The sequence below is a fragment of the Dendropsophus ebraccatus genome, chromosome 7 (genome assembly GCF_027789765.1).
Source record: "Dendropsophus ebraccatus isolate aDenEbr1 chromosome 7, aDenEbr1.pat, whole genome shotgun sequence".
NCBI classification, from domain to species: domain Eukaryota; kingdom Metazoa; phylum Chordata; class Amphibia; order Anura; family Hylidae; genus Dendropsophus; species Dendropsophus ebraccatus.
Genome location: NC_091460.1, coordinates 70,633,232 through 70,647,531, shown reverse-complemented (window position 1 = coordinate 70,647,531; position 14,300 = coordinate 70,633,232). Strand labels below are relative to the sequence as shown.

At 42.4% G+C, this 14,300-nt stretch overlaps 1 protein-coding gene across 3 annotated transcripts in view; it reads left to right on the top strand.

The window, feature by feature from the left end:
- The window catches only part of TRAPPC11 (trafficking protein particle complex subunit 11), a 39,069-nt gene extending 26,757 nt beyond the window's left edge, over positions 1-12,312 (top strand). For all 3 annotated transcript variants that reach the window (XM_069977765.1, XM_069977764.1, XM_069977763.1), the window contains exons 22-30: positions 4,701-4,822; positions 6,592-6,711; positions 6,858-6,923; positions 7,014-7,170; positions 8,345-8,456; positions 9,079-9,170; positions 10,079-10,212; positions 10,397-10,564; positions 11,436-12,312. In XM_069977765.1, coding sequence (XP_069833866.1) covers positions 4,701-4,822; positions 6,592-6,711; positions 6,858-6,923; positions 7,014-7,170; positions 8,345-8,456; positions 9,079-9,170; positions 10,079-10,212; positions 10,397-10,564; positions 11,436-11,480 — 1,016 coding nt within the window. In that variant the 3' untranslated portion in view covers positions 11,481-12,312. The remainder of the gene's footprint in view (positions 1-4,700; positions 4,823-6,591; positions 6,712-6,857; positions 6,924-7,013; positions 7,171-8,344; positions 8,457-9,078; positions 9,171-10,078; positions 10,213-10,396; positions 10,565-11,435) is intronic.
- The last annotated feature ends 1,988 nt before the right edge of the window (positions 12,313-14,300 follow it).

Below are 14,300 nucleotides of genomic sequence, written 5' to 3'. Positions count from 1 at the left end.
TACATCCCTGCTGCGAGTTTGTTTGCAGCCCACCCCATTAACCCCCCGGCCGCGGGAGCTGATACTTCACCTGATCCCGATGTCTTCAGCAAGCCGGAGCGGGGACCAGGTGAAGTATATGCTCCAGCCAGCCGCCCGCAGCCCCGGCCGCCCGATCGCTCGCCCACCTGCAGCCCCCATCGGGCGGCTGGGGCTGCAGGGGGGCGTGCGAGCGATCGGTGCTGCGGGGGGGGCGATTGGGGGGGGGGGGGGGCTGTGATCGGTGCTGCGGGGGGGGGGGGGGGGCGTGCGATCGGGCGGCCGGGGCTGCGGGCGGCTGGCTGGAGCATATACTTCACCTGGTCCCCGCTCCGGCTTGCTGAAGACATCGAGAACCGCCAGAGCCGGGATCAGGTGAAGTATCAGCTCCGGCGGCCGGGGGGTTAATGGGGTGGGCTGCAGACAAATTCGCAGCAGGGATGTACATCCCTGCTGCGTGTTTGTCTGCCATTAAAAGTATAGGGCCGGGATCTGCAGCGAGTCTCGCTGCAAAAACGCAGCATGGAGACTCGCTGCAGACCCGCCAAGTGTGTTTGTAACCTTAGGGTATAAAACCCACACACCGTATATGCAGCGTATTTACTGCTGCGATACACAGCAAACTCGCAGAAAACTCGCAGCAAACTCGCAGCAGATTAGATCTAAATAACTGAACACAGCATCAAATCTGTACCAACAAATCTGCTGCGTATTTGTTGCGTATCTGCTGCGTATATGATTTGTGGGTTTATACCCTAAGGGTGCCTTCACACATACCGTATCGCTGCGTATTTATCGCACAAAACTTGCACGAAAGTGGCTGCGTTTTTTGTGGTGTTAAACTCGCATGTAAAAATCGCATCAAACACGCATCAAAATCGCACCAAACATGCAGGGAGAATACACATACATTGACTTTATAGCAATCAGTATCACTGTGGATTTATATGCGAGAAACAAGCAGCGATACGGTACGTGTGAAGGCACCCTTAATATGCGCAATTTAAACCTGTATTATAAAACTAAACATACATGAAAATATATTGCCATCTGAGCGTTAGCAGCGATTTCACAGTATTGGATCCCTATAATGTCAGATGATTTTAACATTTGCAGCAGAGAGCAAGAGCTAGGCAAGAATATTGCAATATTGTTATTTCATGGTGACTAAAACAGAAGTGGAAAAGCCGTGACTTTATGCTGAGATGACATCTGTAATGGAATTAGTATCTGCATTATAAAAGACATATGGCAGTGAGGTAAACACTAAAGCTCATCTACCATAATGACATTATGTAAACATAATACCAACATACAGTGGTTTGCAATAAATTATAATATCCCCAATTTTTTCTCTCCCAGTAATTCAATTCAAAAAGTGGCCTCATATATTCTATAGAGTCATTACATACAGAGTGAACTTTTTCAAGCATTTATTTCTTTTAAAGTTGATGATTATGGATTACAGCCAAGAAAAACCCAAAAGTCAGTATTTCAGAAAATTTGAATAATTAATCCAAAACACCTGCAGTGGCTTCCTAAGTGTTATAGAAGGTCACTTAGTCTGGTTCGGTATGCAACACAATCATGGGGAAGACTGCTGACTTGACAGATGTCCCGAAGGCAGTCATTTACACACTTCAAAAGGACGGTAAGCCACAAAAGTTCATTGCTATAGAAGCTGGCTGTTCTCAAAGTGCTGTATCAAAGCATATTAATGGAGAGTTGAGTGGAAGGAAAAAGTGTGGTAGAAAAAGGTGCACAAGCAACTGGGAGAACCGCAGTCTGTTAGGAAAAGGCCATTCAAAAATTTGGGAGAGATTCACAAAGAGTGGACTGCTGCTGGAGTCAGTACTTCAAAAGTCACCACATACAGATGTCTGCAGGACATGGACTACAAGTGTTGCATTCCATGTGTCAAGCCACTCCTGACCAATAAACAACGCCAGAAGCATCTTATCTGGGCCAAGGAAAAGAACTGGACTGTTGATCAGTGGTCCAAGGTGCTGATTTCAGATTAAAGTAAATTTTGCATTTCATTTGGAAATCAAGGTCCCAGAGTCTGGAGGAAGAGTGGAGAGGCACACAATCCAAGCTGCTTGAGGTCTAGTGTGAAGTTTCCACAATCAGTGATGGTTTGGGGAGCCATGTCATCTGCTGGTGTAGGTTCACTGTGTTTCATCAACACCAAAGTCAATGCTGCCATCTACCAGGAAATTTTAGAGCACTTCATGCTTCCCTCTGCTGAAAAGATTTTTGGAGATGGAATTTTCATCTTCCAGCAGGATTTGGCACCTGTCCACGCTGCCAAAAGTACCAATACCTGGTTTACTAACCACAGCATCACTGTGCTTTATTGGCTGGCAAACTCGCCAGACCTTATCCCCATCTATCAAAGCAACCTGGGCTTCAATAACACCTCTGCAGTGCCATCAGCTAATCGCCTCCATGCCACGCCGCATTGATGCCGTCATTCATGCAAAAGGTGCTCTGACCAAGTATTAGGGGCATTTACTGTACAGACTTCTTGTTTGGTCGACATTTCTGTGTTAACTTTTTTTTTTCAGTTGGTTTTATATAATATTAACATTTTCTGAAATACTGACTTTTGGGTTTTTCTTGACTATAATCCATAATCATTAACTTTAACATAAATAAACACTTGAAAAAGTTCACTCTGTATGTAATGACTCTATAGTATATATGAGGTCACTTTTTGAATTGAATTACTGGAAAAAAAATTTTTGTTGATATTCTAATTTATTGCAAACCACCGTATATGAAAAGGAAGAACAGACAAAACCTCTTTATTTTGCATCCACTCTATATTTCTTTCAGACAGCTGAAGTCATGTTCTCACAGTGGAGATTTTATGCATGTCTGTATCTTTGTGTGTTTAATTTTTAGCCTAAACTCAACTTACATCCTAAACAAAGGTAAAGAATAAGGAATTGGTTATATGTACTGTACATCTATGCCTTTCTCTCTCTAATCTTGGTTTTGGCTTAAAAATGCATTCATGTGTTACTTTAGTTCAAATAACTTTTGACATCTCACACATACATGTCAAAAGTTTAGATTGGTTGTAGTCCCAGTGTTAAGACCCTCTCAGATTGTTAGTTATAGTTGGGTGAGCTGCATCATAGCTCATTTCACTTCCTTTCTCATTACAGGAGATGGGCTCTTTAGACTTCTCATGGAGCCATCTTCTGTAATGTGATGACTGAGCACAAAGACAGGCTGTGAAGCGAGCTGCTGCACAACTCACCCAGGCTATAACTAAGGCTCCTATTCCACGGGCCGAGCAGGGCCCGATCAACGATGTAAATGAACGCCGATCTGCTAGATCGGCGCTCCTTTACTGGGCCTATTACACGGCCCGATGATCGTTAAGCGAGGGCTGCAGAGACAGCGTTACCGATGTCCTTGCAGCCCTTGTTTCATACATTACCTGTCCGTGCTGCAGGTCTTCTCGTTCTTCCTCCTGGTCCCACGCCGCAGCAGCTTCAGAGCAGCCTGTCTGAACTGACAGACCGCTCAGCCAATCACTGGCCGCAGTGGTTCCGTCCAGTGATTGGCTAAACGGTCTGTCAGTTCAGACAGCCCCGCTCCGAACCTGCTGCGGTGCTGGACCGGGAGGAAAAAGGAGAAGACCTGCAGCCCGGACAGGTAATGTATGATGCTGCTGAACTCGTCGGTCGCCGCCGCGCACCTCTATTCCACCGTAGTGATGCACTGGTGGTGAACGAGGATTTTAGGTCTGAACCTAAATGAACGATCAGCCGATGACACGATCATCGGCTGATCGTTCTCCCCGATTCGGACGATTATCGCTCCGTGGAATAGGCCCCTAACAGTATGAGAGACCCCCACCAATCATAACTTTTGACATGTCTGTGCAACATGTCAGAAATAATTTTCAATGAGAGAAACATTTTAACAACTGGTGAGTGCCACCTAATTCTACATGAGATGAACACTTTAAAGGGTAATCCTAAATGAAATGTTATCCGACTTCCACTTGGACCCCAGCTCAACACTGCTATGTTTGAAAAACTCATATACAGTCAATGGAGAGGAAGCCTGTGTGCCTTCGCTCCAGTTACTCAGAGGACTAATCATTTTCATTCTCATGATGGGTGAAGTAAGGCTAGGTTCACACTGCGTTTTCAGCATCCGTTTAACGCATCCGTTTTTTGCAAAAAACGCATGAAAAACTGATTGCAAAAAACAGATTTATTTGTGTGCATCCGTTTTTCCATTGACTTCCATTATAAAAAAAAAACTGATCCGTTTTTTTTGGTGGACCAAAACGGACCAAAAAACGTTGCTGACCCTATTTTTCTGGATGTTAAAAAAAACGGATCCGTTAAACGGATGCTGAAAACGCAGTGTGAACCTAGCCTAACCAAGTGATTCCCACTAATCAGATACTCTAGTTCACAGGATCTTAATCCTGGGAGAACTCTTTTAAAACTGCACTGTAGATCTTAGCATGCTGTTCGGGTCTTGTATATTACGAACAGTGCATGCTAGGACTTCACATTCATGGCAGTTCCAGTGTTAAATAGAATTTAGTCCTGGCAAGAGCAGCTTCATTACTGCTGCTTTCATTCGCCTTATCTGACCTGACGCCATGGTATGTATTGTGCAATAACCCAGGAAAACAATGTCTCTCACAGGGCAGGATGCCAATCTCACACAGAAGACTCTAGTTACGCTTCAGGGAACAGAAATGTGCGATGACTCAAGTCCAGCTCTGCTCACCGATATCCCCATAGGAAACCTGCAACCCCAAGAAAAGGTGCCTGTCTGACCTTTCTGCTGAATACTGAGCTATAGTGTACTGCGGGTGTTTTTACAGGAAATAATCTACTCAATCTGCAGCTGTGTTACAGGAATGGATCACTCTTACTGGCTATATGTTGGTGTAATACAGCAGTGATATATTTATAAAGGGATTAAGAGTAAAAGCTGAAGGCTGACGGTTGCTGTGTACAGTATAAATGTTTTTATAAATGGCTTGGTTACTATTATATATAGTTTACTTAAAGGACAGTTTCTGGAAATATATACAGTGCTTCTACACTAGTGGTGCATTACAATTGTGCTGCAATATGTTACCTATGTATTCTAGACAGTAGTTACAACAGTGAAATCAACAAGCAAATTTATCATTTATTATACTGTATTTCTGTAATCTACTCATTTGAGAATTCTGTGATGTCACCACTAGGTGGCACTGGTTGACACATATTCATTGGAAGTCAGTTGCATCTTTTCTTACCTAATATCAAGAGTAGCCTCCATTCTTTTTACTACTACTACTATTACTATTACTACTACTACTACTACTACTACCTATCCTACATACTCTTGAGCCATAATATTAAAACCTCTGACAGGTAAAGTGAACAACATTAATCATCCTGTGACAATATGCTTGTCGAGCAGCATGTGAATAGTCAGTACTCAAAGCTTTGAAGTGTACCTTTCATTTCAAAACACCTTTGACATGTCACAGAGACTTGCTTGACAAAGATGGGTTAAACATTGCTGGCACCTACCTGGTTACCTAATAAAGATTTTTGCACCTGTATGCTGTAGGGAACTTCCTTTCCTATCGTATACTGTGGCAACTGAGGGAGTTGTTGACCCACTGATGTGCATCCAAGCCTCTACAGGCGATATGTTGCTTACTATGGTGCTGTTGCACTTTATCTTTCTTTATGTCACAGAGACATGACAAAAGTTTTGTTCGATTGGGTTTTGGGTTTCCAGACCCCCACTGATGGCTAGAGAAAACCGGAGAAGCATGCAGCTGAGTGCTCCTCCCCCCAGCTAGCTGCTCTATGGAGCCCATCTCCTGCAGTGAGACAAGAAGAGAAGAGAGCTGGGAAAAGCTGTGTGCTTCTCCTGTCTTGTTCTAGCAATTGGTGGAGGACTGAACACCCACACCTTGACTGGCTTAAACTTGTCTCTTTGGCGCGTGAAAAGTTTTTTGAAATGACAGTAACACTTTAAGTGTTTAAAGCAGAAAAATTAGAGAAGCAGAGGAGAAGGGACATATTCTAATGGCTGGACAACTGGGTACAAAATAGCAAGCATTCCCAGTGTGGTCCAAGACAGGACAACATGGGAACAGATGTCTGGGCCATGGACATTCAACGCTCACTGATGCACCTGGGCAGTAAAGGTAACTCAACTGCTCCAACTTAACACAAGAGTAACTGTAGAATAATAAGCTGAAAATGTTACTGCTATTTATGATAGAATGATGTCATTAACCACTACCAAATGCACTTACAGTAATCACATGTACATCAGATCACAAGGGAGGCTACAATATATTAGGCAGGTGGTTTTAATGTTATGGCCGATTGGTGGATTTTCTTGTCTTAATAAATATGTACAAATCCTATGCATTGCCCTTTAATATATAAAGGCCTATACGCATAAGCACAATACATTCTAAGCCCTATCCTGCATGCAGTGTAAAGTTCAGGTTTAGTAATTTGAGTGTTATATATAGCAGTGTTATAACCATTGTCATTGTTGTGTCCTCCTCTGTAGCTGGATATGCCTTTGTACATCCGCTGTAGCACTGTCGGAACACGTGTATTCCTGGTTTATGTATCCTACCTAATAGATTCCACTGTTGATGGCAAAGACATTGTCTGCAGATGTCACAGGGTAAGTTACCTTTTGTCTTGTAGAACTTTTGGTCTCTATCATTTTTCGCCAAAGTTTTTTACTGCCATGTTCATGTATTTGTACAGTAGGAATGTATCTAGCAGACATTGCAGAGAATTGTCATATTGAATCTGTTTTCTTTCCAGGATGAGACTGTAACTATTGAGACAGTGTATCCCTTTGATGTTGCTGTGAAGTTTGTCTCTATAAAGGTCTGTATTCTAGAGAACGCACTTATGACCATGCATTAGATGTGTATATTAGTCTTGTTAGATGTCATTTCCTCTTGTTTTTCCTGGCAGTTTGAACACTTAGACCGTGTCTACACTGATATCCCATTTTTGTTAATGACGGATATTCTAAGTGCCTCTCCATGGGCTCTCACCATCTTATCCAGCCAACTACAGCTCTCATCATTCGTCACCCCTGTAGATCAGCTAGAGTCACATGTGGAGAATGGTGAGTTAATACTGTCCAGTAATCTATATAAAGATAGGCTGTTGCTTAATGCTCTATCAGGGTGTTTTGTGGCAGTAGATGTGGGCAACCTCTATTAACTAGAGCAAGAGAATCTTTATTGAAAAAAAGCCTTCCAAAGAAAATTTTTATATTTACCCTCACTGCAGAGTCTGTCGCCCCTCAGAATTCCTCCATCCCACATCTGCTTCGATCGCCGTCTTCTGTTCTTCCCCACTTCCTGGTTTGGCCATTCAAAACTTCTGCCCCTCCATTCATTGGCTCAGATGGTTTTCAGCCTGCTCAGCCAATCAGAGCTGAGCAAGCTGTAAGTCATCTGGCGATGTTGTAGAAGTGGGCTGGCCTAACTAATGGTTGCCATATAAATTAGGGAAGGGAAGTTATATAACTTTCTAATGTGTTTTAATTGCCGGACAAAATTGCCGGAGTTGTCCTTTAAAGCGACTCTGTACCCACAATCTGACCCCCCCCCCCCAAACCACTTGCACCTTCGATAGCTGCTTTTAATCCATGATCTGCCCTGTGGTCCGTTCGGCAGGTGATGCAGTTATTGTCCTAAAAAAAATACTTTTAAACTTGAAGCCCCATGCCAAACGGGAGTATCTGTGCCCTGAATTTGCACAACCTCACTGTCCTTCCTCCCCACCCTCTTCATCATTAGGAATGCTCCAGGCAGATTGTCTCCTATTCCCCACCTGTAGCAGCCCGGCACATGGGCTGGATCGTTAAGGACCTGTGCAATGTTCAGCATGTAGAAAATGTTTCAGTGGCATTCCTAATGATGAAGAGGGTGGGGAGGAGGGGTGGTGCAAAGTTAGGGCACAGATACTCCCGTTTGGCACGGGCCTCAAGTTTAAAAGTATTTTTTAGGACAATAACTGCATCACCTGCCAAACGGACCGCAGGACAGATCTTGGATTAAAAGCAGCTATCCAAAGGTACAAGTGGTTTGGGGGAGTCAGATTGTGGGTACAGAGTTGCTTTAAAGTGAGTGGAATCCAACCTATGTGAAAAGGTTCTATCATCATACTTGAAAAATGTATTATTATGCTTATAAAAAATCCTTTTTTATGCATTTTTGTAATTGACATGAATACTTTAAAAATATGAATAATATAATAGACTAACAAGTGATTTTTCTTGTGTTGTATACCAGTTGTGTTACAGACTGGAGAGAGTGCCAGCGAATGCTTTTGTCTTCAGTGTCCTCCCGTAGCCAGTCCTCAAACTGGTGTGGCCACTGGCAGCTATATTATTTCCTGGAAGAGGTAAGAGATAACCATAGAGAATAACACTAGTGCAGATCACAATCTAATCTTAGGTGTATGTTTATGGATTAAAGGTTTAGAAAAAAAAAACATGTTACTGCAAAAACAGCGCCACACCTGTTTTCAGGTTGATTTTGGTATTACATTTTAGGTCCATTCACATCAATAAAACTGTCCTGCAGTACCAAAAGCAAACTGAGGACAAGAGTGGCGCTGTTAGAAATAGAAAAAAATAAATAATTGGCAGCACATCTATGACTCTGTTCACACTGCAGGTTGCATGCTGCTTGTGGCTTAAGTACAGACAAAAAAACAGAATGTGCAACAGCAACCGAGGTGCAGGGGCTCACCGTATATACTCCTCCCAGCGTACACAAGGTGTGTAAGCTGGGAGGAGTATATACGGTGAGCCCCTGCGCCTGTCGGTTGCTGTTGCACATTCTGTTTTTTTGGCTGTAAGAAATCGGACATGTTTTCTAAGCCTAGATATCCTCTTTTTAAATGATGTTTATAAGTAAATGTTGTGGGAAGAAATATGAGACTTTACTGTAGTTTTATTTTGCTGTTTCTCTTATTATTTGCTTCACTGATCTTCTGACTGCATTTTATCTATTTATTAAAGGAGTTCAGCAGCAAAAAGTGTACCCGTTGTGAACACTGTGGTTACATTACCCCATGTTATGGTAGAAAGTATTCCACTCCACATCCGAGCAGGTAAATTAAACATGTTCGGTCAGCTGTGCACCTTGTTATTGTGTTAACCCCTTGACATCGACAATATGCATACATACGTTCCTACTGCCAGGGCCCTGTAGGATCCCGATCACTTTCCCTGACAGACAAGTGTGTAATACTTACCTCTTTACTGTCGGATTAGCGATCATCTCATAGCGTCTGCTCTCAAGCAGTCTCTATGGGGGAAATTTACGAAAGCTCCACCAGTGGTGAACACCACAGAGAAGGCACAGATACTTACTCCTTGGCGTACGCCTGCCGTAACCCCTTCTTGCTAAATGGGGGGGGGGGGGGGGCGCTGGGAGCGCTAGATTTACCATGGAAGAAATCTACACCTGCTCAGGAGCTGGTGTAGAATTCTGCGCCCGCCATACGGCAGGTACAGGTCAGTCTAGTTTCACTAAGAAGCTTGCGACTCTTAGTGAATCTGGTAATTGGGAGTAGGGCCTAATTAAAGACCCCGCCAGTCTTCATAAATATTACCCACCTGAGAGATTCTGTGGTCTTCAGGAATGTCCTTCTTTGTGCAGATCGCCGATAATACTGATCAATGCTGTGCAATGACGTAGCATTGATCAGTATATGCAATCTAATGAATGAATATGTAAGTCCCTCAAGGTGGCTTACCTGAACGCTCTACATTTGATTATTGGTGGCTGAAGAAGTTAGATGCAGCCCTAGGGCTGCCTGAAAAACATAGATACAGCCATAGGCCATAAGCTGTATCCATGTTTTTCAGGACTCCCTAGGGCTGCATCCAACTTCTTCAGCCTCCGGTAATCAATTGTGCAGAGCGTTTGGGTTTGGATGAACCTGAGTGTGCTCAAGGTTTGCTGTATTTTTAGAGTTTACCATTACAGCTGAGTTTGTCATTTCATTATGTGCAGATCTGCCATCCTTTGGAAGGGTGAGGGAATCTCTGCCGGTCAAGTATCATCTGCAAAACAAGACCAATTTGGTTCAGGACATCGAAATTGCAGTGGAGCCAAGTGACGCATTTATGTTTTCTGGACTCAAGCAGGTAGACCTTGTTATACGAGACCTGTTACTTTCAATGCCTGCTTTCTCTGACCTGCTGGATTGAGAAAGCCTAGAGTTTACTTAAAGCTACCTACACAGTTGTACAGTAACAAGAAAGGTTACAAAACTGCAAATAGTTATTAAGCATTGTTTTCACTTTCTAAACACATTTTTTTATATTGTAGATTCGATTACAGATCCTGCCTGGTACTGAGCAAGAGATGTTATATAACTTTTACCCCCTGATGGCAGGATACCAACCACTTCCATCTCTCAATATCAACATACTAAGATTCCCAAACTACACCAGTCATATGCTGAAACGTTTCTTACCTACTCATGTATTTGTGAAGGTAAATTCATTTATTTCCTGTTCCATAGTTGACAAGTCTTCAGTCTGTTCTCATAGTTCTCTCATATTGGTATTTAATTTGACCACCTGTATTAGTACCTGTATTATTTGTTATACTGATCCCTGTGGAGGAAGTCAGCTGTCCTTGTGTAGGTTTCAATCTGAATAGGCTGAATTTAGTTTGGCTGGTATCTCAGGTCCATATGCACCAGCACTAGTATTATCAATGGTGGGCTCAGATGAAGATGCCACCTAAGACCACAATGCTCTGATACAAAATGACACTATCATCCTTGTGCTTAATGCGTAAATCAATGACTATAAAATAATTCACTCAACATCTTGGTTTGTTCTGTGTACTACACTACAGCCAGTATAATCTTTATGTGTAATCTGATTTTATTGACAACCATACAAAAAAACAGTAGATACAATACAAATAAAATACAGTGTATAGCGACGCCAGTATAATCTTTAAAAGGAACCAGTCTTGTTGAAAGTGCAGTTTATTCTGCAGGCATCATGTTATAGTACAGGAGGGACCAGGAGGGATATATAGTTTTGTGGGAATGGTTCCAGGCTAACTTGACACATGAATTGACTTGTCCTGAAACCTTTCCCACATAACTCTTTATCAGTCTGTTAAGCTCCTTCCAGTCTATAACATGATGTCTGTGGATTGGATTGCCATTTCAACCTGACTGGTTCCTCTAAACTCAGGCTAATCTCTTTGCATTACTTTCGGTATGTGTTGTTACCTACCTCACTATTGCTAATGTCCACGATATCTATTCTTACTGTGTGAGCAGCTCCTGTATAATGTAAATGCTTCAAGTGAACTTACTTATTGTTTATACTGCTTTGTCTTTCAGCCACAAGGACGTTGTGTGGATGATGACTCTATTGAAGCCGCATGAGAAGGAGAATCTTGTAGATCGATTCAAACCACGTATGGATTCTCTTCTCAACTCAATATATTTTTACTATCCTAAAATGGAAAATGTGTTTTTGAGTATTGACATACTCAGAAGGATATACCAGGACATTAGCTTCAGGCCTAGGTTTAATCAGTACATTCCAGTTCATGCCAATACGCTGCCTGTGTCAGTACTGCAGGGTAGTACAGCATTGAAGTGGGAATATATGCATTGAGCTTTTAAGCCCATGGAACAGCCCTGAACTAATAAATACCTTGTTTGTGTAGTTATACTTAGATACATTATAACCACGCACAAATGCATATCCCACTAGTTATAAAGACTGTATTGTGTACATAACTATGGAAATTTAATATATAGGCTCTAGGACCCTGGCATCAACTGTTCAGCACCTGGTCAGTCTGGTCAAAAGTGGCTACCAACCTGCCTGATGTGACCAGAGTCTTCTACTTTAAAAAATCTAAAGATTTCGTAAAAGTGATTGTTGTGTGATCTACAGTACATTACTTGTAGCTGATGTAATAATGTATTTCTGTACTAAATGAAGACATGTATTATATCGATAAACCAAAAACGTGCTGTAATACATTAAAACTTTACAGTTGTTAGCAAATGTATACGCTGTGGTTTAGGAGCTGGAGTCGACGAATCATGAAATTTGCTTTTTCATGGATTACATGAAGATGAATAGTCTAAGCACACATGTAATTCCTCGCGCTGGTTGTGCATACACATTCATACTATATGTTTTCTGGATAACCACATTACTCTTTGTATTAAGGGTTACCTATCACATCACTGTTAAAGCTTACCTACCGCAATGCAGCCTTTGATACATCGGTGTGCAGACACTGGTGCCGATGGACGTTCTGATTGCCATGGAAATATTTCAGGCCTCAGCAAGTTCCATGTACAAGCTCTATTGTAACTTAATAGGGCTCATGCACAGAACGCCATATTTGGGATGTTTCCATGGCAACCTGAACTGTCGGCAACTTTAAAGGCTGCAGATTCTCTTTAAAGGGGTAGTGCTACATCAGCTGCTCAGTCGCGATTGGCTGAGCACAGTTATGCTCAGCCAATCGCGGCTGAGCATCGGATGACACTGCAGAGGGCGGCCGGCATTCGGAACAGTAGCAGCTGTTCACCGGCCGGCCGAAGAAGACGTCACTGACTGAAGATCAGAGTCGGGGGTCGGCACGTGACAGGTAATGTATAGCGCACCACACTTCCGGGTACACGGGTGGGGGGGGGGGTGGGTCACGGGGAAGGGGGCCATTCACAGACATAACATACATTACAAAGTTGTATAACTTTGTAATGTGTGTTATTCTGTGAATAATTATTTACCGCCGCACTACCCCTTTAAGGCTAGAAGGGCTTCTTATGCATTTGTACAGTTTCACCAAAATTAACATTTTTACCCAGACAAAAACTGATTTTAACTTTTGACATGTCTCTAGGAGCTTTTTAGAGTGACAGTGCCAGTATAAAGGGGTTATCCAGGATTACAAAAAACACAGATTCCTTTTTGCAAAAACAGCGCCACAGCTGCCCCTGGATGTATGTGGTATTATTATTGAGCTCTATACACTTTAATGGAACTGAGCTGCAGGACCACACCCAGACTGGGGACAAGGACCACACCCAGACTGGGGACAAGGACCACACCCAGACTGGGGACAAGAGTGCTACTCTTTCGTGAGGAAAGCTCCCAAGTTTTCCCAAGCCTGGGTAACCCTGTGAGATTTTAGTGGTTTGAATTTGAATCACATTAAAGATGGGGATGATCTTACTAAAGACTGGCTTTTTCATATGCCAGTGTACACATAAAGTCACTGAAGTGAGAGATTCTATTTGGTATGGATGCGCCCCTACCTTTAAATCTGTGATTGTCCCTGTGCCTTTAACTAAATCTGTGCCTTCTGTGCGCTGGCTAGTTTCCATTCTAACAAATACTAATTTCTGGCATAATTTCTAGTAAATGTGTTGGTCTGCAAGAGACAATCTCCATATCAGCTACTACCCACTCACCTTTTAAAAAGCAAAAAGTGCATTGTATAAATGCCAAGATTGTGCAGATTTTCATATTCATCATACTAGAAAGCAGACGTACATGACTTTATAAGTTTACCCCTGTGAATATGATTTCCTGTGTTTTTGTATCTTGATCAAATAATTGACACACACACGTAAATGGTATGATCAGTATTCAAGTTATATGTTGCTGGTCACCAATCATTATGGGTGCTGACCAGCAGGTGGCAGTATTGATTACTAAAGGCATGGTAGCCAGTCTGCACAAAATACCATAGGTGTTGTGTTATGGTACAAACCCTTTCAAATGTCTTTTTAATTTAAGGTTCGAGGGGGACATTTATTAAGACTGCCTATTAAAGGTTTATGGGCACCATGAAAAAAAAACTCTTTTTACTAGTGACCTTCAAATTGTGGTGGATGTCTGTCCTGCACATTAATGTATTTTTGTAAGTTTTATTGCTGTAATCCTTAGCAATATACATAATGATCAGTGGCAGAATGATCCAACAGGGAGAGAAGAAAAGTTAGAGCTGTAATTTCCACTCTGACAGAAGGTTTGGTAATTGTTATTTATTATATGTGATGATTGTTACAGTAACTGCATGCTGATCTGTACGGCACACCCCGGCTTCCCTGGATGAATGATGTATGGAACAGTAAATACTGCCAACTGCCTGGCAGCATGGTGAAAGCACGTAGTGCTGATAGATGGTGTCTGCCCTCACAGCAGTAATAAAAGCCTCACCTAATGTCTGGATA